The 27,622-nt window shown below is 33.0% G+C and overlaps 1 protein-coding gene across 2 annotated transcripts in view; it reads right to left on the bottom strand.

The window, feature by feature from the left end:
- Nucleotides 1–27,622, bottom strand: part of Mkln1 (muskelin 1) — a 176,866-nt gene that overhangs the window by 125,977 nt on the left and 23,267 nt on the right. For both annotated transcript variants that reach the window (XM_026392770.2, XM_026392771.2), the window contains exons 2-3: nucleotides 10,044–10,113; nucleotides 953–1,095 (exon numbers count right to left, since the gene is read on the bottom strand). In XM_026392770.2, the coding sequence (XP_026248555.1) occupies nucleotides 953–1,095; nucleotides 10,044–10,113 (213 nt within the window). The remainder of the gene's footprint in view (nucleotides 1–952; nucleotides 1,096–10,043; nucleotides 10,114–27,622) is intronic.

Genomic DNA, 27,622 nt, shown 5'->3' on the forward strand with positions numbered 1-27,622 from the left:
GTCAAATTGTCTCAGATCTGACAACTTAGCCTGAATATTAGAATATATCAAAGAATTAAATTTCTTAATTCTGAGATGTTAATACTCCTTTTATAGTCCAAAAAAATTTCAGAGACAATCCTATTCTGTTGGATAACAACATCTTTAATCTTAGTAAAAATCAACCCATATTACCTTTCTACTTAAGCAACAGGATTGATACAAGTACTTACAGAAAAATCACTTACCTTCAGACTGTCTTATATCCTGAAATACTTTCATGACTCAAATAAAATGCAGCATCAAAGTAACATTTACTTCTATGTACTATGTTAATGAACATACCATATCACAAATATATTCTAAATATATTCATGGGTTTGTTTGTCCCTTCCATTGACTACCTTTTTTTATTATCTGGCAGATAATTTAACACTCCAGGTGGTCTGTTTTAAAACTCCAATTTACTGAGGTCTTTCCAGTAGTAGGCACTGCACTAGGAGTAGCCACATACTTTTTCATTTACAAAAACCTCCTTTTTTAGTTTCAAATTTCCAGTGAAGTCTTAGAATACCATTTCTGGATTAGCACAATGAATATTTTGAATAGGGTCTCTATTTTTATAGCAAAGACGACAGCAAAGGTGTTTTTTTTTTCACCCTTCCTTTCCAATCCCTAACTCTCTATATAGCAATAAAAAGTTTAATATTTCTGAAGTCAGTAACAGTTCAAAAAATATGACTGAAAAAGAAATTAAATTATTCTTTTGATTCTTGTCATTAATAACAACATTAATAGTACTGGTGGCTAAAAAAAAAAAAAAAAAAAGCTAACTCAAGCCACAGTATTAAAATAAGAAACAGGAGTAAAATAGGATAAATAATCTTTACTCCCTTAAGGGGTTGAGGGGAACTAAAGTAAGACTGCTGTTTGTTTAGGAGACAACCCTTTCTTCCCCATAACTGTAACTCACCTGGACAATAGCTCTGTCATATTTTCTTCATTCATGCCACCAAAGACTTTAAATTTCTTCAAATTACAGACATGAGTTTTCTCATATTTTCCAAACGTGATATTCTGAACTATAGCAGGTCTTTCAAGTTTCAGAATCAAGTACTAAAAAAAGAAACAATCAAGTCATATTCTCCTCTGTTTAAAACAAATAGACAACTTGAAAAAAATTTTTAAATGTTTTGACTTGACAGAAGAATGAATAAGGCTCATCTTATAATGGTAAGTTTTTTTTATTTAAGCTAAAGAATAGTATACAACAGCTTTATAAAGGCTCCCATAACATCACCACTTTTCATTCTAGTAAAGCCCAGAAACTACATTATCCTGCATGCTGTAAATGGAGGAGGAAAATAGAACCAGTGAGAAAACTTCTAATCAAGGGATAGTATGGAATAAAAGCTATCAGAAGACTCTGAATAACCAAACAACACAAGATTAGATCGCAAAAATCACAATTACATATTCCCATGGATCATATTTTAATAGATAAATCAATGTTCAAAATCTGTGGTAAAATTTTAAACCTTGGGGCTGGGGTTGTGGCTCAGTGGTAGAGCACTCTCCTAGCATATGTGGGGCACTGGGTTCAATCCTCAGTACGATATAAAAATAAAAAATAAAGGTATTATGTCCAACTACAACCAAAACAAAAATATTTTTTAAAAAAATTAAACCTACCCAGACCTACTATAGATATGTCCAATATAGCTCAAGGTTTCCTACCACACACTCAATAAAATGAGATGTTAATTGTGAAAAACATTATGAAGACTGTTCTCAATTATAAAAATTAAGGAGAAAATTATCACTGATGGAATACATTTGCAAAAAGCTATTTAGAAAAACAATTCATATGTTTTGTTGGAGAGAGTCCATGTTTTATGATAACAATAGATAATATAGGTAGATAATGGTGGTAAGAATGAAGTTGGTGTTCCTACCTCTCACTATACACAAAAATTAACTTGGATCAAAACTGATCCAAAATCAGTCCTTTCGGATCAAAGATATGAACAGATGAATGAAAATTTAAAAATTTTACAAAAACTCAGGGATATAAATCTTCAATGACTTTTTTTTTGGGGGGGACATACTGGGGATTGAACTCAGGGGCACTCAACCACTGAGCTACATACTCAACCCTATTTTGTACTTTATTTAGAGATTGGGTCTCACTGAATTGCTTAGCACCTCGCTGTTGCTAAAGACAGAGTCACTGTAGATGATCAGATAAAATTAAGAATTAGATGAAGAACTAGTTGCAGAGCTGTTACAAATAAAACTTATTCTATGGCTTTGAACTTAAGATCCTCCTGCCTCGGCCTCCTGAGCCGCCAGGATTACAGGCATTTGCCACCATGCCCAGCTTCAATGACTTCTTGGATTCGACAATGGTTTCTTAAATATTGACATCAAAAGTACAAACAGAAGTGTTAAATTTGATTTCATTAAAATTCAAACTTTTGTAACAAAGGAACTATCAAAAAAATGAAAAGATAACCTAGTCTACTAAACAGAATACAGAAATAACTCTTAAACCTTGTCATGAGCAAGCTATACCATTAACAAAGACCAAAAACATTGGTGTCTTTCCACAATGTCAGAATTTATTGAACAATAAATTCAAAAGCTACACCACTTTCATCATTCACTATTCTTGGTGTACTTGTGGATCACCTGATAGTCATATGCTGGGCAATCACAAGTTCTTTTATCAATGTTAATATCTTTAACACACAAGTCATATTTTATATATGACATGAATAGGTTACAGAAAAGCTACGAAAGGGTTTAAGATGGCCACAGGGGTCTAGGAAGCTGAACTGAGAGCAAAGGCAGCGTCACTGGAGATGATCAGATAAAATTAAGAACTAGATGAAGAACTTGTTTGGGGTGTAGAGCTGTTAGAAATAAAACTTATTCTATGTCAGTGTCAGTCAAATGTCATTTTCAGAGTGTCAGCTTGAAGTGTCAGGTTGGAGGGGGCCATGCATCATAGTTACAGTCATGAGAAACGAGGCTGAGCTAAAGCATGGGGACAGAAGATCACCAGTTCATCACTGTGGTGATTCTTCTGTGCAAATGACCAGGTAACAGGTCAGTGTACTGTTGTGTCCAATCTTGGGGCAGGTATTCCTCCTTTTATGGATCTCAGGTGAGGGAACTGCTTCATTTGGTGATCTGCTACCTGTGAAAAGCTCATGGGCCTATTTTATTCTGAGATGAAGCTGATATGCACAATGCATCCATGTGCTTCTGATTTAATTTAATAAGTTCATAGATAGTCATTTTTATTATCAATTAATTTATTTACTGGTTTGTGCCTTATGGTTGTGCTAGGCAAATTGTAGTTATTTAATTGTACAAATAAAGTGTAGAATCATTCTGCCTCAGCACTTAAAAAACTCAAAATGTAGTAACTCATGGCAAACTACTGCTCTGAGTTAGGCACAGCATGAAAACTGTTGTGCTAGTCATTATGGATTAACACAGAGCAGGGTACAGACTTCCCTCCGTACAACTCAAAAAAAAGATAGACAACCCCATTTAAAAATGGGCAAAGGACCTAAATAGCTTTTTCTCCAAAAAAGATAAACAAATAGTCCAAAGGCACTGATGGATGTAAAATGGTATATACACTGTATAATAGTTTGGCAATTCCTCAAGAAGTTAAAGAATTAATATATGAACAACTCTAGATACATACTCAAAGGAAGTGAAGAGGTATTTGAACAAATCTGTATGTGAATGCTCAGAGCAATAGTATTCATATTAGCCCAAAGGTGGAAACAACCCAAATGTATATGATGGCTCCTGGTGTTTCCTGATTCACAGCAGCTTAACTCCAATTTCTGCTTCCATCTTCACATAGATTTCTTCCTGTGTTTCATTTCTTCTACTTTTCAGTGTCTAAATAAAGACACTCATCATTGGATTTAGGACCTACCCTAATCAAGGATGATCCTGACTGAAGATCCTTACCTTAATTACATCTGTTAAACCATTATTCCAAATAAGGTCACATTCAAGGTTCCACACAGCTCTCCCCCAACCCCCACCCCCGGGAGTGTATGCAACCATTTTATTTAGCCAGGCAAAAAAGAAACGAAGGCTTATGAAAATATCAGTGTTGTTAGAGCCTATAAGCGAGGCAAAAAACCTTAAGTATTGAGAATGAAGAGGTAGGCAGTCACCAGATCATAACGTCTGTGCTACTAGGTGAAGTTAAAATTATAAATGCAGAGTGATCTACACATCAAAGGAAACAATTAGAAATATGAAGAGAGAACCCACAGAATGGGAGATAATCTTTGCTAGCTACTCTTCGATAGAGGATTAATATTCAGAATATATAAAGAGCTCAAAAATCTTTACACTAAATAATCAAATGGCTAAATGAATTAAATAGACAATTCTCAAAAGAAGAAATATGAATGGCCAATAAATACATGAAAAAATGTTCCACATCATTAGCAATTAGGGAAATGCAAATCAAAACTATATTGAGGAGCTACTATAAGGGATCTCCCTAGCAGAGTGGAGATAAAGGTCATATGCACTGGACAATTTGTTGCCATGGGAGAGCAATACATACTTTGTAATGCCAAACTTAAATCACCCTGGCTTCCGTACAGAGAGAAAATCCTCATGTAATTCCCACAGATATCTCAATAGTCTTTAAAAAGTGACTAAAAAGGTACTAAGAAAATGATTATGAAAGTCACAAAATGACAGAAAATATCTGCAGTATATAACTAAAAAAAGGACCTATATCCAGAATAAATGCAAACAACTCCTACAACTCAATAATCAAAAATTAAACAAACCTTTTTTAAATGGGTAAAGAATTCACAAAAAAAGTTTTAAAAAAACCAGCTAATAAGCAAATGGAAAAGTGCTTAATACCATTAGTTACTAGGAATTGTAACTTAAAAACCACTTCACATTAACAATAATCACTAAAATTGAGTGTGAATGGTCAGGTAATTTTGCATAAAATTAATATACTCCTTCCTTATGATGCAGTAATTCTATTTCCAGATATTTACCCCAAATACAGAAAATATGTATTATTTTTAAAACCTCATAAAACAATATTTATTTGAACCTTATTTATAATCACCAAAACCTGAAACACAAATGTCCAAAAAAAGAAAATGAATGAATATACAAACTGGGTATCTGCATATAATAGAATAGTATTCTGCAATGTAAAGAAATGGAATATTAATGTACATGACAATATGAATAAACATAAAACACACATTGAGCATAAAAAGTCATATAATAGAAGTTTACACTCTCTCTCTCTCTCTCTCTCTCTCTCTCTCTCTCTCTCTTTCTCTCTCTCTGACTCCATTTAAATTAAATTTTGGAATTGGCAAAAACAACCTATGGCAAAAGAAATTTGAACAGTGGCTGCCTCTGGGTAGAGGATAGAATAGTTAGGGATTCTTTGCTAAAGAGGCAGAAAGGATCTTTCTGAAGTCATGGAAATGTTTAATATCATCACAGGAGTGTGAATTATACAGTGGTAAACATTTTCAAAGTGGATATCACACATACTGAAGGCTCACACATTTTACTGTATAAATTATATCAATGAAAACTGTATTAAACAATTTAAACAATGATCCTTTTGCAAACTTGGACAAAATGCACTTATTAAAAAAATTTCTATAGCTCAGTTCTATAACATTCTTGTCGTGGTTCATCAAACAGAAGGAATAATCTGAGGGCACTGCAAAAGCAAAAGCATATACCAGCCCCTCACACACAATTGTATTAAACAATCACTGAGGTTTCCTTATTTTAAAAAATAAAATTATTATAAAATTATTATAAAAAAGCAGGTCAACTTCAATTGCCTCTCGGGCCCCATAAAGAATATTACTTAATTTTATAATTCTACTTACACCTTTAGAAGGAGCATACAATCACAGTGGAAGAGTTAATGATTTAATCTTTCTTTAAGCAAGTTATCAAGACATCTGTAAGTGCCTATACATCTTAATCAACCCTTAAAGTATTCACCAAAAAAACATATTTTCTATGGCAGTATCAATAATTTCTATAAAATATATCTGATGAGGGAAAAGGATAAAATTACTATCCTGAAGTATTTATGGGGTTTTTATTCATGCAACATTATTCTCTACCAGCAAAGATAATCCAGGATTAACATGAAATCTGTCTTTAGTGGGAAGATTGCTCAAAATAAATATTTTGCTATTATATTTTTCATTTCTAGAAGTTTTACTTGTTTCTTTTTCAATATGCTAGATCACATTATAGTTTCCAATTCCTTGAAGATATCTTCTCTTTTTAAAATTGAAGTAGTTTTTTAATTCTAGCATCTTTTTGTATTTTTAATTCTAGTATCTATTTTTTTTTTTTAAGTTTTCGGCTAGTTCTTCAAGTGTCTCATTCCTGGATATATTAGGTTAACTTTGAGTGTGTACCCTTCACTTTTCTGTAGAGACTTCCTGAGGTTTAAGCAAGAAGGTAGCCACCTCCCAAGAGAATTTGTATTTGCTTCTGCTGAGAATCTTAAGAGCACTATTCATCCACAATCATACCATAAGATTTCATGGATAGCAAAGTCCTGAGACTTTGAGCACCAAATGTGAACAAAGAAAAACATATAGCTATAACCCCTCAGGGATGGTTTCTCTTTCATTTTCTCCTTTTATTAAATACCAGTGCAACTCTCCCAGAGGTGGGGACTTCCATTGTTTTATCCTTATCCTGAAAATGAATCACTTTGAGGTCCTAGTTTTCACAAACTTTATGTATATATGTGTATATGGTTTTTTTTTTCAATCCAACTCTTCTAGTAGTTTTCAGAGCAAGATTCAGAAGTACTATAGCTCATAACCACTTATCATGCAAGATTCCTTACTACCTATAGATACCAAAATTATATCCATTTTATCCAACCTGGATATTTTTCATCATAGGAAAAAATAAGAATTATTTCCTTATGTTTTTCTGGTAAGAATGCTATCATTTGATATTGGCCACATGGAACCCCAGCTACACTGAGTTCTTAAATTACAATTAAGAAAATGGATTCCATATATTTCCAAAATAAATTCGTCTTAATTACAAAAGCTTTAGACTACTTCTCTAGGACTTATGCATTAGATATTAACTGATTCAGTATTTTCTTGCTTAATCAAAAGAAAAGATAATATTTAATTCACTGTTGAATTTCCAATGCTTAGTTAGCACCTCATGGATACTTACTAAAGTTTTAAATGAATAAACAAAAAACAAGTAAAAAAAAATCAAATTCTACTGTCCTTAAAATATAGTTAGTTCAAAGAGGAATTTCATAGTAAGGAGTTATCACAGTTTCAATTAAAACAGAAAAAATTTTAAATAAAAATAATTCATTAATAAGCAAAGCTAAACAAGAGAAAAACACATGAAAACTTTGATATTCAAATTCAAATTAAAAAGTAAATCAAGAAAAACATGATTAAAAATGCAAAGCCATTAACATATACAAACAGGCTTGAACAGGAAAAAGCAAAAAAAAAAAAAAAAAACAAATTTAAACTACATTGAGTCATAATGTAAGATCCACTAGACTGAAAAAATCTAAATCAGTCATAGAAGTGAAGAGGAGAACGTAATGCAACAGCAACTTTCATATACTCCTTGTCAGAGTATAAATTATACAGCAACTTTGCAAATGGCTTTGCTTTAGCCAATGAAGTTGGATATATACATACCTACTGTATTAGTCAGCATTTTGTTGCTGTGACCAAAATATCTGAAGTAAACAAGGGAGGAAAGATTTATTTTGGCTCCTGGTTTCAGTCCATGGTCAGATGACTCCATTGCTCTGGACCAGGGGGAAGGGCTTGATGGAAAAACACTGCTCACTTCATGGCAGCCAGGAAGCAGCAGGGGTTTGGAGGAGGCAAGGAGGAAGGGGCGAAAGACAAAATGTAACCCCCAAGGACATGTCCCAAGTGCATAACCAACCATGTCCCATCTATCTAAAGTTTCCATCACCTCCCAGTAGTCCATTCAAACTATTAATTCATCAGATAGATTAATCTACTGATGAGATTATAGCTCTCCTGATCTCATTACTTCCTAAAAGACCTACCTCTGATGCAGCTGCACTGGACATCAAGTCTTCAACACATGAGGCTTTTGGCGATACTCCCAATCTAAACCATAACACCTACCCTATGATTCAGTAATTCTACTCCAAGATATATACTTTAAAGAAAACTCCAATAGCAAAATATTATTAAAAACCCAATGCCTCTCAACAGCATATTTATATACTGGAATACTATCTAGAAGAGAAAATGAACAAACTACCATTATACACAACAACTTAATGTGTTGGCTTAACATCATATTAATAAGCAAAAGAAAATCAAGCTACTGGGGATGGGGTTGTGGCTCAATGGTAGAGTGTTTGCCTAGCAAGTATGACGCACTGTACTGGGCTCGATCCTCAGCACCACATTAAAAAAATAAATAAATAAAAAATAAAGATAATGTGTCCATCTACAACTAAAAAAATATTTTAAAAAAATAAAAAAGAAAATCAAGCTACAAAAGACTTATAAATGACTCAATCAGTTTATATTTATATAAAAATCAAAGCCAGAAAAACTAAATCAAAGGGTATTTATAATACACATATATAATACTCTAAAAAAATGCTTAACAAAATACACAGTAGTTACTGAGGACTGATTTAAGAGAGGGCTCACATACACACTTCAAAGGCTATAGTCATTTTCCATTTCTAAAAATGGTTGATGAATTATCAAGTAGCTTTATGATTCTTTACCCTGAACATATAAATTTTGAATGTATAGTCTTTGGACATATATTATATAATAAACATGTAAATACCAAGTGATCCAAACAAGTGTACAAACAGAAAAAGGAAAATAAGCATAGAGATTAGGTTTCCATGAATTTCATTAGAATAGAAAAATAAAGGTCAGGGGTTGTAGCTCAGTGGTAGAGCACTTGCCGCGCACATGTGAGACCCTGGGTTCAATCCCCAGTCCCACATAAAAATAAACAAATAAAAACGATATAGTGTCCATCTACAACTAAAAAAATTTAAAAAAGAAAAAGAAAGTTTTATTTATATGTGTCTATTCTACCTATTACAACATTAATTTCCTTAAGGATATATATATATATAATTAAATCGATATATATATATATATATATATATATATGGATTTAATTATAAGCATGCTGAGTACATAATAAGCATTAATGCTTTTATAAATTCAGATACCATCATGACAGGTATGGTGGTGCATGCCTGTAATCCCAGCAGCTCAGGAAGGAGAGGCAGGAGGATCTTGAGTTCAAAGGTCAGCCTCAGCAAAAGCCAGGCACTAAGCAACTGGTAAGACCCTGTCTCTAAATAAAATACAAAATAGAGCTGGGGATGTAGCTCCAGGGTCTGAGTGCCCCTGAGTTCAATCCCCAGTAGCCCCTCAATTAATTAATTAATTCAGACACCACTTATCAGGTAAAAGGAATTAGTCTAATTCCATCCTAATGCCACCTAAGTACATTATTTCAGTAAAATAACAAACTATATTAAGTTCATTTTTCCTCAAAGGCAAAGCTCAATTTACTAACATTTCCTTACATATTTACAGAATGACCTGAGCACAATGAAACAGAGGTCAAGGTCACAACCTCTGCTCAGAATGGAACAGTAACGGCACCCTAACCAGTTCTTGGTTAACAATTTCCTTGGTTTTAACAATTTGGTTTTGCATCATTAGTAATATAGAAAATTATAAATTAGAATTTAAATCTTCCACAAGATAGAGCAAAACATATATTTCATCAAATCCCAAACTATACTTATCTATAAAATCAAAATTCTTTCAAAATTCAAACAAAAGAAATAAAAGTTTATATCCCAATTCCAAAGACAGAATAAACTATTAATGGATTCCAGATAACTGATGCATCAATTGAATAAGTTCCTATCTGAATTCTGACTCTTAAATAGTATTAAGGGTTACTTGTATTATTACCTGAGGAGGATAGTTGCTCTCTGAAGACCATCTTGAAGACTGGTCATTTGGTTTATCCACTAAAATATTCCTGAAATTAAAAAAAGAAAATTATAGCACTTAATTAAAATAATATGTGAACATGAAAGAACACAAAGAAAAATAATCTTGGGACTGGGGTTGTGGCTCAGTGGTAACGTGCTGGCCTAGCATGCATGAGGCACTGGGTTCGATCCTCAGCACCACATACAAATAAATAAAAAATAAATAAAATGCCCATCAACAACTAAAAAATGTTAAAAAAAAGAAAAATAATCTTCGAAATGCTGAAATTATCCTAATTACATGTTTGAAATTTGAATAAGAATAGCATATGAAAGAGAATAAGCACAGAAAGCATCTACTATATATAAGATTTTAAAATACAATAAAAGTCATAGTTCAAACAATTGAGAAAGGAAACTTTCTATACAGCAACTTCTGTTAAAAAAAGTTCTACTTTATACTAAATGATAAAATAGTCTTTCAAAGATATTTAAGAATTTAAGGTAAAAACAAAGTAATTAAAAATAAACATCATATATACATATTGTATATTTTTAAGTATTACATTGCAAGCAGTTATAGTGTTATATAATATATTCACTACAGGTTGAGCATCCCTAATCCAAACATCCAGAATGTCAAAATCTTAAACTTTTTGGCCGCTGACATTATACCACATATGAAAAATTCTACACCTGACCTCACATGAAGTTGTAGTCAACACACAGGCACACTAAAAATATTGCATAAAATTACCTTCACGCTATGTTGTATATAGTCTATGTGAGACATGTTTAGACTTGGATCCCATCCCTAAGATATCTCATTATGCATTTGGAAATATTCCAAAATTCAACATATTTATAGTCCCATGCATTTTGAATAAGGAATACTCAACTTGTACATGTACCACATACTGTTTATAATAACAGAATTGTGTAATACTATACAACATTGTGTGGGTGTACATAAAATCAATTTTTGAATCAAGAATATTTTTTGGGGGGGGTCTCCTGGGGATTGAACCCAGGAGCACTTTACCACTGTACTACACCCCCAGAAAACCCCCTCCTTTTTTTTTTTCTTGAGACGGGGCCTTACTAAATTGCTGAGGTTAGCCTGGAACTTGCAATGCTCCTGACTCAGCCTCCCAATTTGCTGGGAGTACAGGCATGCCACTGTTCCTAGCAAGGATTTTTAATCACAGCATCAAAAGCAGAGAAATGGGTGGGGAAAAAAGTACTGAAATAAGTAGAAGATAGTAGTTCTACTGGAAACCAAACTATGCATTAACAGCATACTTTAATTGGTAGAATCATTTTCCTCAGGGATATGGATCAATTCTGAAATACTTCTTATGTATCCTGGGGTTGAAATAATATGTAAATGTTTATGTATTCAAAAGTGAGCCAGATTTCTCACTTTTGGAGTGGGAGAGATAAACATGGATATTTTGCTTAACAGAGATATATTAAGAGAGATACAAATACCAAAATAATTACAGATGTATGTATACACAAGTAGTCTTTTAATCTCTATCCACTGAGGAGGGACTAGAAACAGCTACACATCAAAGAGTCAAAAGCACACCCAGCACCCAGATCTTGATTTCTGCATACCATTCTCCAATAAAAGAAAATGGGAATTCTTGGAGAAAAGGCTGATTGTAGGTCAGGAAAAGGGAACAGTAAATGAGCCTGGAGCCCCTTATACCAAAAGGAGAAAAATGCTCAAAAAAATTTTTTTAAAGGATGGATCATGTCAAAAGAACACAGAGAAGGCAAATGAAAGAATAAATGGCCAAAGCTAAAAAAATACTGGCATCAAAATAAAGAATGCAGCAATGGAGTACAACCCAAAATAGAAAACAAACATCCAACAGTCTTAATTGATATTAACCAGCCCAGTCTAACAAGGAAAATAAAAAATCAGACAAACCCAAATTGAGAAACATTTAACAAAATACATTACTCCTCCAAGCTCTCAATATAATAACCAACAAGGAAAGACTAAGAAACAGATGAGAAAAGAGTAAGGAAACTTGACAACTAAATGAAATGGGGTATTTTGGATGGGATCCTAGGTCACAGGTAAAAATGATGAAATCCAAAGAAAAGTTTGTTAATAATAATGTACCAATGTTGGTATCTTAGGTGTGACAAATGTGCCATGATAGCAATAGGGAAAATAGTAAGGGCATCTATGAATCTATAATTATTCTGAAATGAAATAATACTTAAAAAATGTTAGAGGTATACTTGGCAAAGAGAAAGAACTTAATAAATGAGTGAACAAATTATGTATTTATTTACACCATCATAAATAATAGATTTGTGATTACAAATAGGTGAATAAAATTTTTTAAAAAGCCAACTATAAAGAAAAGAACTGCTTTTATGCACACGTTAAAAGATTTTGGATTATAATAACAGTTGTTGGTTGGTCAGAGCTGGTAAAATGGTACTCTCATGTTTTGCTGGTTAAGAATGAAACCTATAGAACTTTTCAGGAGAAAATTTTAATTTTTATATATATATATAAAATGTTCATTTCCTTAAAATAAAAATGATGGTGATACTAACCTTGACAATGTGTTCTGTTTGTCAGTTTTGTAAGTGCTTTCCATGTACATACTATTATCTTTAAAGTATCAATTAAGAAACTGAGACAGAAATAAATTAATTTGTCTAACTATATACACACAAGGAAGGATTTGAACCCAAGCAGTCTGAAAATAAAATCTATGCTCTTAATCACCATATTATACAGAATTATTCCACTTCTTGGAACTTAATTTTAAAAATTCTATAAGGTGTACACAATCCATATTCATCATAGCACAATTATAACAGCAAATTATAAACAGCCTAATTGTTTAACAATGAGGACTAGTTAAAATATGATGTACCTATGTTACAGAACACAAAGAAATCATGTATTCCACAGCCTAACTTTAATGTCATGGAAAAATGTTCACTGCATAGAAAAGAAAAAGTAGAATAAATGTGAGGAATCAAGAATTATATGCAATAATAATATTCACACACGGAAAAAAAGACAACCAACATTTACTGAGTTGTTAATATAGCTCTCAAGCATATGATAAGATCATAAGTGAGTTTTTCCTTTGTGCTTTGTTGTATCTTTTCAAATTTTCTAAAATTAACATCTTTCTTTTATTATTAGAAAAAAGATTGGTTTTTTTTCAAGAATGAATTATAAAACAGAATGAAGATATGCGACCATGTATGAAAACATTTCACTACAGTTAAAAGCTAAAGCTAAAAAGCTAGGATTCAATTGCATTTTGTTGCATAAAGATTTCCACTTTTCCCAGCACCATTTGTTGAAGAGAATATCTTTTCTCCAATGTGTTTTTGGTGCCTTTGTCTAATATAAGACAATTGTAATTTAGTGGGTTAGTCTCTGTGTCCTCTTTTCTGAACCACTGGTTTACCAGTCTATTTTGGTGCCAATACCATGCTGTTTTTGTTACTACTGCTCTGTAGTAGCATGATGCCACCTACTTTACTCTTGTTGCTAAGGATTGCTTTAGCTATTCTGGGTCTCTTATTTTTCCAGATGAATTTCATGACTGCTTTTTCTATTTCTATGAGGAATGCCATTGGGATTTTGATTGGAATTGCATTAAATCTGTATAGTGCTATTGGCAGAATGGTCATTTTGATAATTCTGCCTATCCAAGAGCAAGGTAAATCTTTCTATCTTCTAAGGTCTTCTTTGATTTCTTTCTTTAGGATTCTGTAGTTTTTATTGTATAGGTCTTTCACCTCTTTCGTTAAGTTGATTCCCAAGTGTTTTATTTTTATTTGAGGCTATTGTAAATGGAGTAGTTTTCCTCATTTCCCTTTCAGAGGATTTGTCACTGATATACAGAAATACCTTTGATTTATGGGTGTTGATTTTATATACTGCTACTTTGCTGAATTCATTTTCTAGTTCGAGAAGTTTTCTGGTAGAACTTTTTGGGTCTTCTAGGTATAGAATCATATTATCAGCAAATAGTGCTAATTTGAGTTCTTCTTTTCCTACCCATACTCTTTGATTTCTTTCACCTTCTAATTGCTCTGGTCAGTGTTTCAAGAACTGTGATAAATAGAAGTGGTGAAAGAGGGCATCCCTGTCTTGTTCCAGTTTTTAGAGGGAATGCCTTCAATTTTTCTCCATTTAGAATGATGTTGGCCTGGGTTAGCATAGATGGCCTTTATAATGTTAGATACATTCTTGTTATCCCTAACTTTTCTAGTGTTTTGAACATGAAGGGGTGCTGTATTTTGTCAAATGCTTTTTCTGCATCTATTGAGATGACCATATGATTCTTACCTTTAAGTCTATTGATGTGATGAATTACATTTATTGATTTCATTATGTTGAAATTAAACCCCTCTCACGATGGACAAAACTCAACTCAAAATGGATCAAGAACCTAGGAATTAAACCAGAAACCCTGTGTCTAATAGAAGAAAAAGTAGGCCCTAATCTCCATCATGTCAGATTAAGTCCCAACTTCCTTAATAAGACTCCCACAGCACAAGAATTTAAATCAAGAATCAATAAATGGGATGGATTCAAACTAAAAAGTTTCTTCTCAGCAAAAGAAACAATCGGTGAGGTGAACAGAGAGCCTACATCTTGGGAGCAAATTTTTACCCCTCACACATCAGATAGAGCACTAATCTCTAGGATATATAAAGAACTCAAAAAGCTAAACATCAAAATAACAAATCAATAAATTAAGAAAAAAAATCAATAAATAAGCCAAGGACCTGAACAGACACTTCTCAAAAGATTATATACTATCAATAAATATATGAAAAATGTTCATCATCTCTAGAAATTAAGAAACACAAATCAAAACTACTCTAAGATTTCATCTCACTCCAGTCAGTGTTAAGAATACAGGCAACAATAAGTGTTGGTGAAGATGTGGGGCAAAAAGCATACTCATACATTGCTGGTGAAACTGCAAATTAGTGCAGCCGATATGGAAGGCAGCGTGGAGATTCCTTGGAAAACTGGGAATGGAACCACCATTTGACCAGCTATCCCTCTCCTTGGTCTATACTCGAAGGACTTAAAAACAGCATACTAGGCAGACACAGCCACATCAATGTTTATAGCAACACAATTCACAATAGCTAAATTGTGGAACCAACCTAGATGCCTTTCAGTAGATGAATGGATTTTAAAAATGTGGTGTGTATGTGTGTGTACACACACACACACACACGGAATATTACTCAGCAATAAAAAGAGGATAAAATCATGGCATTTGCAGGTAAAGGGATGGAGTTGAAGAATATAATGCTAAGTGAAATTAGGCAATCCCCAAAAACCAAATGTCAAATGTTTTCTCTGATGTAAGGAGGCTGATTCATAGTGGGGTAGGGATGGGGGCATGGGAGGAATAGGTATACTCTAGATAGGATAAAGGGGTGGGAGGGAAAGGGAGGGGGCATGGGGTTAGAAATGATGGTGGAATGAGATGGACATCATTATCCAAAGTACATGTATGAAGACACAAATGGTGTAAATAAACATTTTATACAACCAGAGATATGAAAAATTATGCTCTATATGTGTAATATGAATTGTAATGCATTCTGCTGTCATATATAACAAATCAGAATTAAAAAAAATTAAAAACAAAGAAAATATTTTAAAAAGCTAGGATTTAAAAAATTCCACTGATATCAATGTTATAAACCACGAAGGAAAATCTAATCCATGATAACTACAAATAATTAAAACCATGAAAATCAGAAAATGTAATCAATTTGAGAAGAGGGAGATCTGATAATATGTGAGATAATTCCTTCATAGTTCTTAGTAAGGAATGTTTTTGAAGGTGATAAAAGAAAAAAGAGATGTAAGAATACCACTCAAAAGTTTAAAATTAAACAAAAACATACTATCCACCTAATACTGAGATAGAAAAGTCAACAAAAACACTTTTTTGCAAAATTTATGAAATAAAGACTAAATAAAGATAAAATCATTAAAATCACAACTTTTAAAATAAAATGAAAAAATTAACATCATGCATCAATACAGCCATATATTTAAATATCCTTTATATTAGGTGAATAAACAGACAAATTCCTATCTATCTATCTATCTATCTTGGAACTGGGGGGCTAAACCCAAGGGAACTTAACCACGGAGCCATACCCTCAGGCCTTCTTTTTAATTTTTTTGAGACAGGATCTCACTAAGTTGCTGAGGATGGCTTTGAAATGCAATCCTCCCACTGCAGCCTCCTGAGCTGCTAGAATCATAGGAGAGTACCACCAAGCACACCCAGCATTACTATCTATTTAAAGGCCCACATAACAAAGGGACTCATGACAAATAAAAAAACATATAAGGCAGAGACAAACTTTGTTAAAACTAGCAAAAATACAAATATAAAGACTGACAAAAATAGGAAATTAGTATTTTTAAGCACCTGGAAAATTAAACAAAACACAAATATCTACATAATTCAAGGTAGTGGTTAAAAAGATGATGGTATTATGAAGAAAAATAAAGGGAGAAATAAAATGATGTAAGGGAGCTAGCCATGTCATCATCTAAAAAATTAGCAGATGATCACTGGATGCAAAGTTATGGGGGGCAAACAGTTAGAATATGTTTTGGTCTTGTGAAAATTATGAAGTGCCTATTAGCCCAATGGAGACATGGTAGTTAGATGTCAGAGGGTAAAATTCCAAGAAAATAATGGGGTAGAATAAAATATGCATCTTTAGAGATCTAAGTATATCAGTGTTATTTAAAACAAAGACTGAGTGAGATGATTTGTGGAATGAAATACTGCTAGAGAAAAGAAGATCAAAGACTTATTTAAGTTCTAGAGATCCAGAAGAAAACAATCAAGCAAAGGCGACTGAATAGAGCCAAAAATAAAGAAAATGAAAATCCAGAAATTATAGATGATAAATGAAGAAATCATTTTTTAAGAAGAAATAAGTAAAAAACTATGCAAAGTTTTCTAAATAGAAAGGGACTGTAGTATTCATCTTCATGTGCCTAAATGTTGCAACATACAAGGTACTTATTAAATACTTGATAAAAATATATGAGTAGATAGCACTTAAAATAAATTACAGTGGATCCATCACAGCATGATACAGAACAGAAATTGAGTGAGGTTAGCCTAGTAGGGTTTGGAAAGATGGAAGCTGAAATATATTTCTTCTGATCTCCAGTCCCAACACTAAAGACAACTACTGAATTGAGCCCAGTCTATGATAGAGGCCAAAATAAAAATTAAGAATCCTGACAAATCTTGGTCCTAGGAGAAGAACCACGAGATCCAAGGATACCTCTGTCCCCAAGAGAAAGTCATTAACATGAGCTTTGCTGTGACAATCTGCTAGTCTTCCTATCCCATAAAGAGCTTCAAGAGAGGGCTGGGGATGTGGCTCAAGCGGTAGCTCGCTGGCCTGGCATGCGTGCGGCCCGGGTTCGATCCTCAGCACCACATACAAACAAAGATGTTGTGTCTGCCAAAAACTAAATAATAAAAATTTTTTTAAAAATTCTCTCTCTCTCTCTCTCTCTCTCTCTCTCTCTCTCTCTCTCTCAAAAATAAATAAATAAATAAAAATTAAAGAGCTTCAAGAGAGCTAAGCTGGTTCTCTTGGTTCTCTTCACCTCTGAAGACAACAAGAACCTGCCCTCTCAGCTGAAAAGTGTCTCCATGAACCACAGATAATAAACAACTCAAGAAATGGCCTACAAGACTGCCAGATCTGGGAGTTATGGAAAGTTTTCTTTACCCAAGGAGTTCATGCAACAGAAAGTTAGCATCAAAAAAATAAACATACAAAAGAACCAAGAAAATTTATAAAAAATAGTGAGAGAAAAATCAAATCACCAGCTTTTAAAACACTTTAAAAAAAAGAATTGAAAAGATTTAAACCACTTTAAATCTTCTACAATTAAAGATAAAAGGAACTAGTATAGAAACAAACAGCTCAAAGAAACAGGAAATTAAGTCCAGGATAGATGGTAATTTAATATTTTATAAGCATTTTAATTCAGCAGTAAATGTAGTTGGCTTACTAAAGGATCTTGCAGAGCTGACTATCCATCAGAAGTTAACCCTTATCTAATACCATATACAAAATTAATCCTAATTGAGCATTTAAGCATATGTACACACATACATAAAAATCTCAGGGGAAAAAATAGGTGCCAAACTGCAGTGTTGAGGAAATCTTTCTGCCAAAAAAAAAAAAAGAATATGTATATATATATGTGTGTGTGTATGTATATATGAAAAATAACTTTTGATTACAAAAAACCTTTCAAATTTTATATTGTAAAAAAATACCATAAAGAAAAACAGGATACAAGCAACAGTTTAAGTGAAAGTTTTCAACTTATGACTAACAAAGAATTTTATTTAAAATGTGTAAAATATTATTATACTTAATGAGTATAATATGACCAACAGAATGCAAAATAAATAAAATACAACTCACCAAGTCATTCAACTGGTCAATAAATAAGGATAAAAAAAAAATTTTCTGGGGCTGAGGTTGTGGCTCAGTAGCAGAGTGCTCGCTTAGCATGCACGGGTCACTGGTTCGATCCTCAGCACCACATAAATGTAAAATAAAGATATTGTATCCACCTAAAAAACTTAAAAATAAATATTAAAAAAAAAATTCTGTGTATTTTTCATGCCAGAGAAAAACAAAAGAATATTCTTTTCAAAAAGTTAAAATTAATCTCTAATTATCAAAAATCAGCAAGAAAAGGTATATGTGCATTAATTACTCTAGTCTTTGTGGAAAATAAATTTGCAGCATACATTAAAATTTTAAACATACATGTTCTTTCATCTAGTACTCGCATCACAAAAATAAAATCACTGGTATGTAAAGATGTATGTATAGAGATGTTTAATGCAACATTTTTTACAGGGGGAGGAGGAGATTAAATTATGTAACATATTATGGAATATTATATTGCCATTATAAAAAATGCAGATCTATGCTGACTAACTCAGAGGGATTTCTACAACCCAAGATAGAAGCATGTGTAACTAGTTATTACAAGAATAAATTATTCTTTATGTATGTTTATATTTGTATGCAATTATATAAACAAGTGGATATTTACCAACTCATATAAAGCAAGTATAAATATGAACCCAAAATAAGTTATAAATATCATTACAATATTTTACTTATTTTTTCATGTTGTTCTAGTTTTTTATAATATGCATAATTCACATAAACAGTAAAAATAATTATTGTAGAAGATAACATGGTTGACATGACAACAAACTTCCAGTATTTATGTCAAACTGACTCATTATCATCATCAAATCCACCTTAACTTTTCCTTATTTTTTCTTTTCTTTCTTTTTTTGATATAGTTTGATATAGGTTCTTACTAAATTGCTAAGGCTGGCCTCAAACTTGAGTTCCTCTTGAGTCCCTAGGGTCTCTGGGATTAAACTGAAAAGAAACTAAAAAGGCTTATTTTCCTTTTGAAATTTTTAGGCAACACATCATATCCCAAAATGTAAAGTCAGCTCCAGACTGCTTTTAATTTGCCCTCCCACAATGATCCTTCCTCAACCTTCTTCCACTCTCATGCAAGGCAAATAAGAAACTAGTTTAGGGCAGTGACTCTTAACATCAGTCCCTCACCAACAGTAACAGAGCCACTATTGCTATGGTAGCAGTCTATAAAATGTGCTCGTTATTATCATTCCTCTTATATTTTCCAAAGACCTATAAAACCTACCATCATTAGCAGTACAGAGTCTTTTCTTGTTCTAATTCTTAGGACTAAGTTAAAGTCATTAACCTCTCATATTGCATATGTCAATCATGATACCAGGTCACCTCTCCATTTTCTAAAAGGGGATTATTCTACTCACAGGCACAGGACAGTGCAAAAGAGGATTATTCTACCCAGAGCCACAGGACAGTGCATTTAAAACTTAAATTGTAACATGTTAAGTTGAAATTTAACACAATTAGAATTGAAATTTTGTAGTAAGACATTTTGCCTTACAATTATCTCAAAGACAGCTAATTTAAACTGCCTTCCTCTTATGGCAGGAGATGAGACAGATCAAAATGAAAAAGAAAAAGAAATTATAAGACAAACAAATGTATAAATAAACAGAATCAATAAAACAGCTAAATGATAAATAGAATAAGAGATATAATAAAAAGAAAAAGAAATTATAAGACAAACAAATGTATAAATAAACAGAACCAATAAAACAGCTAAATGATAAATAGAATAAGAGATATAAATGAAGGAATAAGTCAGTCAGTAGCATGATAAAAATGTAGCAGACAGAGGAAGTGAAGAGGAAGATTTTGAAGACCATGCACTCCAGGGAATAGGAAATAAAAATCAATGGTTTCTTAATTCCAGTTTCCAGGAATCTCTGCTCTGCCAACTAAAACAATGTGGACACAACACCTTACAGGCATCCCATAACTTTAATTTATACTACTGTCTAGAAAAATAAATAACCACAAAAAAGTTATACAAAGCACAATTCAGTGCCAAGGCTATAAGAATCAAATAAGAGTTACCTAGTAAGAGTAAATAAAATATCCACGATGCTTAAAATATTTACAATGCAAAATACAAATAATAGCTAAAAACTGGTTAAGAAGAACTGAAAAGGAGATGGGCTTGGGCTAAAATGGCTTCCTATTTTTATCAAGTTAATTTAAGTTTTAAATGTGCATTTTCATTTCTACCACATTTGGATTAAAAACAGAAGGTTAATAAAAATGAACAATAATTTCATATTTGGGCACAGACTACAAAGATAAGGATATGAGTAGTTAAATCCATTTATTTTGATCATAGTGAAACACATGGGTAAATGAAAAATACAGTGTTGACTTTTTCCAAGTTAAATATCTCTATTTTTGCATATTTTTAAGTGTACAGTATCTATATATACACTACCAATTAAATTTTAGAAACAAACTATTAAAATTCAACCTTAGAATTTATTGGCTGGGCATGGTAGTACATGCCTACAATCCCAGCTACTTGGAATCTGATCACTACCACTGTATAAAAGTATTGAAATGTCATATTGAACCCTATGAATATATACAATTATTATGTGTCAATTAAAAATAAAAATAGCCATACACAGCAGTACATGCAGTAAACCCTGCTACTTGGGAGATTGAAAAGTTCAAGGCAGCCTGGGCTAAGAGACCCTATCTCAAAATATTTTTAAATGGTCTGGGGACTTAGCTTAGTGGTAGAGTGCCCCTGGGTTTATTCCAGTAAAGCAAAAAAATATATATATATACAGTTTATTGGACATTTGGGATTTAATTCAAGTCACCAAAATTTTTTCTTGATTAAACTTATGCTCAAATCCTATGTCTGCTTAGTAATATTCAGATTACTGCTGTTAAGAATACTTAAATATAAATAGCAGTAGTTGGGGGAAAATGGAGCATTTAAATTGTTTCTGCCAATGGCTCTTCAGGTTTCCTATCAGAAAATCCTCCAGATTTTCAACTGACACTCAAAAACCACTTCTAATTCTGATATAAAGAAAAATCAATCATGTAAAGTATTTAAAAGAATGTAAAAGGATTCAACATAGGAATTCAACCTAGCTTTTTCCATGGTAGTTTAAAAACACTCCTAAAACCTGCACCCTTTCAATGAAGTGATAAAATGGAAGGATCTACATCTAAATGGAGATGTAGCTATGGCAACTTGCCTAGCATGAAGGAGAAAGGCCCTGGGTTCTATCCCCAGCACCACAAAAAAAAAAAAAAAGAAAAGAAAGAAAGAAAGAAAAAAATTAATTAAAATATAATAATAATAATAATAGAAAAATAAATCAACTAAGAATCATAAGACTTTGGATCTTGGCCACCAGTTGATTGGATAACCCATCACATGTCTCAGAGCTTTAATTCCTTTATCTGTAGTGTGAAGGGAAAGTTGAGTTCCTTAATCTCAAATTTCTTCCAGCTCTAATCAGGGCAGTTTAGTTACATATTCTAGGAAACACCATTTAGGAGGCTAAATTAATAGTCTTTTAGACTTTGTTCAAAGTATCATGTATAATGTTCCTCCTACACGTCTGTCAATAATAACACACACAAAACTAAAAAGTTTGTCTCAAAGTATAGAATACAATAGTGATTATCCCAGCATGAGATAGGTGAGGGGGGAGAAAGAGATGAAGAGAGCTTAGCTGATGTGTACAGGGGTGCAGTTGGTTAAAAGGAATGACTTCTAATGTTCAACAGCAATATAGGATAACTAAGGTTGACAACAACTGAACATTTAAAAATAGCTAGAAGGAAGGATTTTGAATGTTTCTGGCACAAATGACACCTCTATGGTGATAGATAAGCCAATTACTTTTATCTGATCATTATACATTGCATACATGTATAAAAAATGCCATACTATAGCCCATAAGTATATATAATAACTATGTGTCAATTAAAAATAAAAAGTCAAGTACAGAGGTACATACATATAATCCCTGAGGCAGAAGGATTACAAATTCCAGGCCAGCCTCAGAAACTTAGCAAGACCTGTCTCAAAATTTGAAAAATAAATAAAAACAGAGATATAATTCAGCAGTAAAGCAATTTATTATACTGGTTCAATCCTCAATGTTATAACAATAATAATCAAAACAACATTTTATTAAAAAGTCAAATTAGAATTTGAATGAAAAAAAGTAGCAGTAAAGAAATAACAAAGAATGAAAACAATGTGTTTCCTTAAAAAATAACAATACATAATCAATTGATTATGTAACAGAGCTTCCATTACGTGTAAATACTCTGCTAGGTTAATAGTATAAAAAGGGAAGGAGATTACAATCTATTTTTTTAATACATATAGCACAAAATTTAAGAGACACAAAAAAGTATACAATAAAATACTATAATTCAAAATGTAAAACAAGGATCAACTCTTAAGTCAATTTTAAATATCTACCTCTAGAGAGTTAAAGAGTATGCTATAAATTACAGCTTTTCCCTAAATCAAATATTTGTACATAAAAGAGGTTTAGACTCACTTCCAAATATTTATCAATTTTAAGACAGGAGCACAGCCAGTAGAGGAGTCAACCATTGCTGGAGTTGCTCATAGTCAACAAATATTCACTGAATCCCACCATATGCCAGTGTGTTAGGCTCTGGGAATACAGTGATATTTAACATAGACAAGGTCCCCAATTTGTGATACTAACATTCAAATGAGAAGTACAAAATAAGTAGAGTTAAAAACAAGATAATTACAGACAATGCTATAAAAAGAAATAGGATGCATAAAATTTCACACACACACACACACACACACTCTCTCTCTCTCTCTCTCTCTCTCTCTCTCTCTCTCTCTCTCTCTCTCTCTCTCCTTAGGGGGGCGGGGGGAGATAAAAAGCTGTTCAGTGGCAGAGTGCCGGACCACCGCAACAAAAATAAAAGGTTCTGGTGACAGGCAATGGGAGATTGGAAGAAATAGAGAGTCAACACACGCAGATCTTGAAGATAAAACAGCTGGGGTTGGATGGAGGCGCTGCTCCTCTCTGATGAAGAAGCAGGTCTAAAAAATTACACCAGCAATCTTTATTATATGTGTCTCTAAATCAGATTAAAGAGTATGCAAGCATTATTCTTTGTATTCAGAAAAGTTACAGAGTTAGCAACAGTATGCAGCTATTTCCTCAGTTACATTACAGTTGCAATGTGCAATGTTAAGAGCACTGTACAGCTCTCAAGAAAGTCCATTGTTTAAAGTTACTAATTTGCAGGCAGATTCAGGAGCAGCAAAACTGGTGAAACATTGTGATTATCTTAGCAAGGAAGTTCCTTCATTCCAAGGAGCTGCCTGCCTGAGAATGTTAGGTGGAGGCTGATAAGACTCTAGCATGGAGGATATCTCCATAGCAACTGGGCATCCTATGCCTTTGCACAGAAACTTTCTGTTTCTGAAATATTCAAAAAGTGCTAATTCTAGATTCACCAAGTATGCCAATAGCCTTGAAGTCATCAGGGACTCAATCTCAGACACTGGTCTCCCAGTCACTGTCACTGCTCTCCACAGCAGAGCATTTGCCTAGCAAGTGTGAGGCACTGAGTTCAATCCTTAGCACCACATAAAAATAAACAAAATAAAGGCATTCTGTCCACTAAGGGGGGTGGAAGAGAGAAAGAGGAAAGGAGAGGGGGGAGGAGGGGATACACTCCTGTAAAAATGAAGGAAAAGTCTATTCTCCACAAAGGACCAACAAGTTCACATCCAGGTAATAGAAAATAATGTGAATAAAGAAATATGAGAACTAAGGAAAGTCAGATAATATCTTTCACAGACTTCAAGATGTAGGTAAACACAGAGAAGGCAAGAAATCTGTAAGGGAGCCAGAGATATTCAAAAAGTGCTAATTCTAGATCCTAAGAGGATTTTAAAACTATGCTCTCAATATTTTCTCACTTTCAGAAAGACAGAGATCCACCCAGAACAGAAATTGAAAAAAAAAAAAAAAAAGAAAGAAAGAAAAAGAGAGAGAGAGAGAGAGAGAGAAAGAGAGAGAGAGAGAGAGAGAGAGAGAGAGAGAGAGAGAGAGAGAGAAGGGGGGGGAGTCTAAGCAAAGCAAAAAGAATGAGAATTTGGCCAAAGAGAAAGAAAATACATAGGTGAGAAGAGGGCCAAGTGACAGAGATCTCAAAAAGTATCACAACAGCAAAATACTTTTAAAGGGGCCTCTTTCGAAAACAAAACATCTGGAAAACACAGACACAAAGGCAAAAGACTTTATCTATTATTTCTCAAAAGTTCAATTTTTAAAAATACGTCACAAATGAGAGGGGCCTGGAGCTACAAAGCTCAAAAACTACCCTTGTCCATTCCTTCCCTATAGAAGTTTTTCCTTCTATAACTACCAGAAAACCAACTGGTTTATATACTAGTAAACATAAAAGGAAAGTCCACACTAAGATGCTGTGGGGAAAACAGCATTGTAACAAATAATAAAAATACTGAGCAATGTAGACCCAAAGAAAACTATTAAATTTAGTATTGCAAAATGACCTAAAAGTAATGAAGAAAAATATTTCCTTTAGCAGAAATAAACTAAAACTATAACAGATAAAAAAAAAAAATAAGACCAGATTCACAAGTGAGGGATAACAGTTGGGTTTTTTCCTTTTCCCCAGAAACAAAGATCATAAATTACAAAGAACCCCCCATACACACACAGAAAAAGACCTCTCCCTTGAAAATAAGGCCAATAAGGGAAAAACAAGATAGAAAATGAACAAAAATAATGAAAAAGATATAAAGGAAAGCAACAGTAAGTAGTTGATCTTAAAAATATATACTTGGAAGCAGACAGATATTTCGATTGCTACAAGGAAAACTTCAAATTAAAACTGAAATCTATACACTAAATGGACACATGGTATACTAGGTTAATTCAACCCAGAAGATACCTACTACAATTTTTTTTTTAAGCTATTGAGCATTCAGGTAAAAACATCAAGTCACTTATAAGAAAAAAAAAAAACTATATATAGGTGTATGTGTGTGTGTGTGTGTGTGTGTGTGTGTATAAAACTTAAAAGCTATGCTTTTCATACAATCAAACAGAAATTTTAAGATACTCAGGCACAAAAAATGTGAGCCAAGGACTTTATAGCTAAACTGTTCTTCAAGTTTAAAGGCATAGTTAACAACATGTTCCTTGAACTATTCTGGAAAAAAACACTAAAAAGCAAACTATACAAATCCCAAAATGATTTGAAAGCCCTAAAATGTGGTCATATGAACTAAAAACATGTTTAGCTATACAACTAAAATTAAGGATTAAGGTACAACTAAAATTAAGGATGAAGGTAAGTACAACATAATAGAATATAAATGTGTACTGAAAAAAAAAACGTAGAAAGGATAAATCAAACTAATGAATGGCAAGAATAGGTGCAAGTTAGAACATTCTTATTGATTTCATAAAAAATATTAACTGAATTCTCCTGTCATATATAACAAATCAGAATAAAATATTTTAAAAATATTAACTGAAAGGAAAGACTATCACTTAAAATTAGATGCTAGGAGATAATGAATAAAGGCTAGAGGTCCCAGCTAACTTCCTCAGGTAGACTTAAGAATATGACATTAGAGAATTTTAAAAAATTATGATTAATATCTTAAGGGCACTAAAGGAAAAAGTAGACAAGATGCCAGAAATGTGGGAAATGTAACAAGGAAAGAGTTAGTGAGCTTGAAGATATGTCAACAGAAAGTTCATAAACTAAAAAGAAAAAAAAAAATGGTGTGGGGGAGGCAATATCCAAGGACTTTAAGAAAATCAAAAAGCCTAACTGCAATACAAGAAGAGAAAGAAAGAGAGGAAAGAAGGCACAGGAAAAAAGTCATTACCAGTGAACAAGGATAAGAATTACCCTGGAATTCACATAAAAATCCCACTAGCAAGAAAATTGTAAGATGGGGCTGAGGATATAACTCAATGGCAGAAAAAAGAAAACAGTAGGATAAAATATTTAAAGCTGCTGAAAGGGGAACCAAAAAAAAAAAAACCCTAAAATTCTATATTGAGTAAAATTACCTTTCAAAAATGAAAAATATTTCCTAAAGCAAAAACTAAGGGAATTTATTACTCATACCAGTAATAGTAAACCAACTGCTACTTACAGAAATGTTAACATAAGTTCTTCAGAGAGAAGGAAATTATATAGGTTAGGGTTATGGTTTAAACATTAGGTGTCCACCAAAAGCTCAAGTGTTGAAGTGCAAGAAAGTTTAGAGGTGAAATGACTGGGTTATAAGAGCCTTAATCTAATCAATGCATTGATCTGGTACTAACTGTAGGCAGGTAGGGTGTGGCTGGAGGAGGTGGGTCATTGGAGGGGAGCCTTCCATGTATGCATCTTGTCCCTGGTGACGGATCTCTCTCTCTCTCTTTGCTTCCTGGTTCCACGTTTTTAGCTGCTCTCCTTCTCATGCCTTCTGACAGAATGTTCTGCCTGACTCAAGCCCAGAGCAATGAAGTAAGCCACCTATGGAATGAGACCTTTGAAACTTGAGCTCCAGAACTTTTCCTCTTCTAATTGTTCTTGACAAGTCTTTTGGTTGAAGCAGCAAAAAAGCTTACTACAACAGTTAGATACATGGATCTACATAAATAGGGTAACAGATTAAATTAAGATTTTAAAAAACTTTTTTCTTATTCTTAACTGACATTGGATGAGTACAGCATATAGATGAGTGAAATTCATGAACTACATTATGATAGGAGAGATACTATAGTTTGAAAAGTTTAATAGTATTAAGAGGTGGGAACTTCAATAAATGGCTAGGTTAGGAGGGCTCTTGCCGTCTTTAATGGATTGAACACCATTATTGTGGGAGTGCGTTAAACAAAGCAGAAGTGAGTTCTTTATAAGAGTTAGTTAGGCTTCGTTTTGCAATCCTCTATCCCTCCATTTGTCCTTCTGCGGTGAAATGATGTGGCAAGATGACACTGG

Source organism: Urocitellus parryii, chromosome 3, assembly GCF_045843805.1.
Source record: "Urocitellus parryii isolate mUroPar1 chromosome 3, mUroPar1.hap1, whole genome shotgun sequence".
NCBI classification, from domain to species: Eukaryota; Metazoa; Chordata; class Mammalia; order Rodentia; family Sciuridae; genus Urocitellus; species Urocitellus parryii.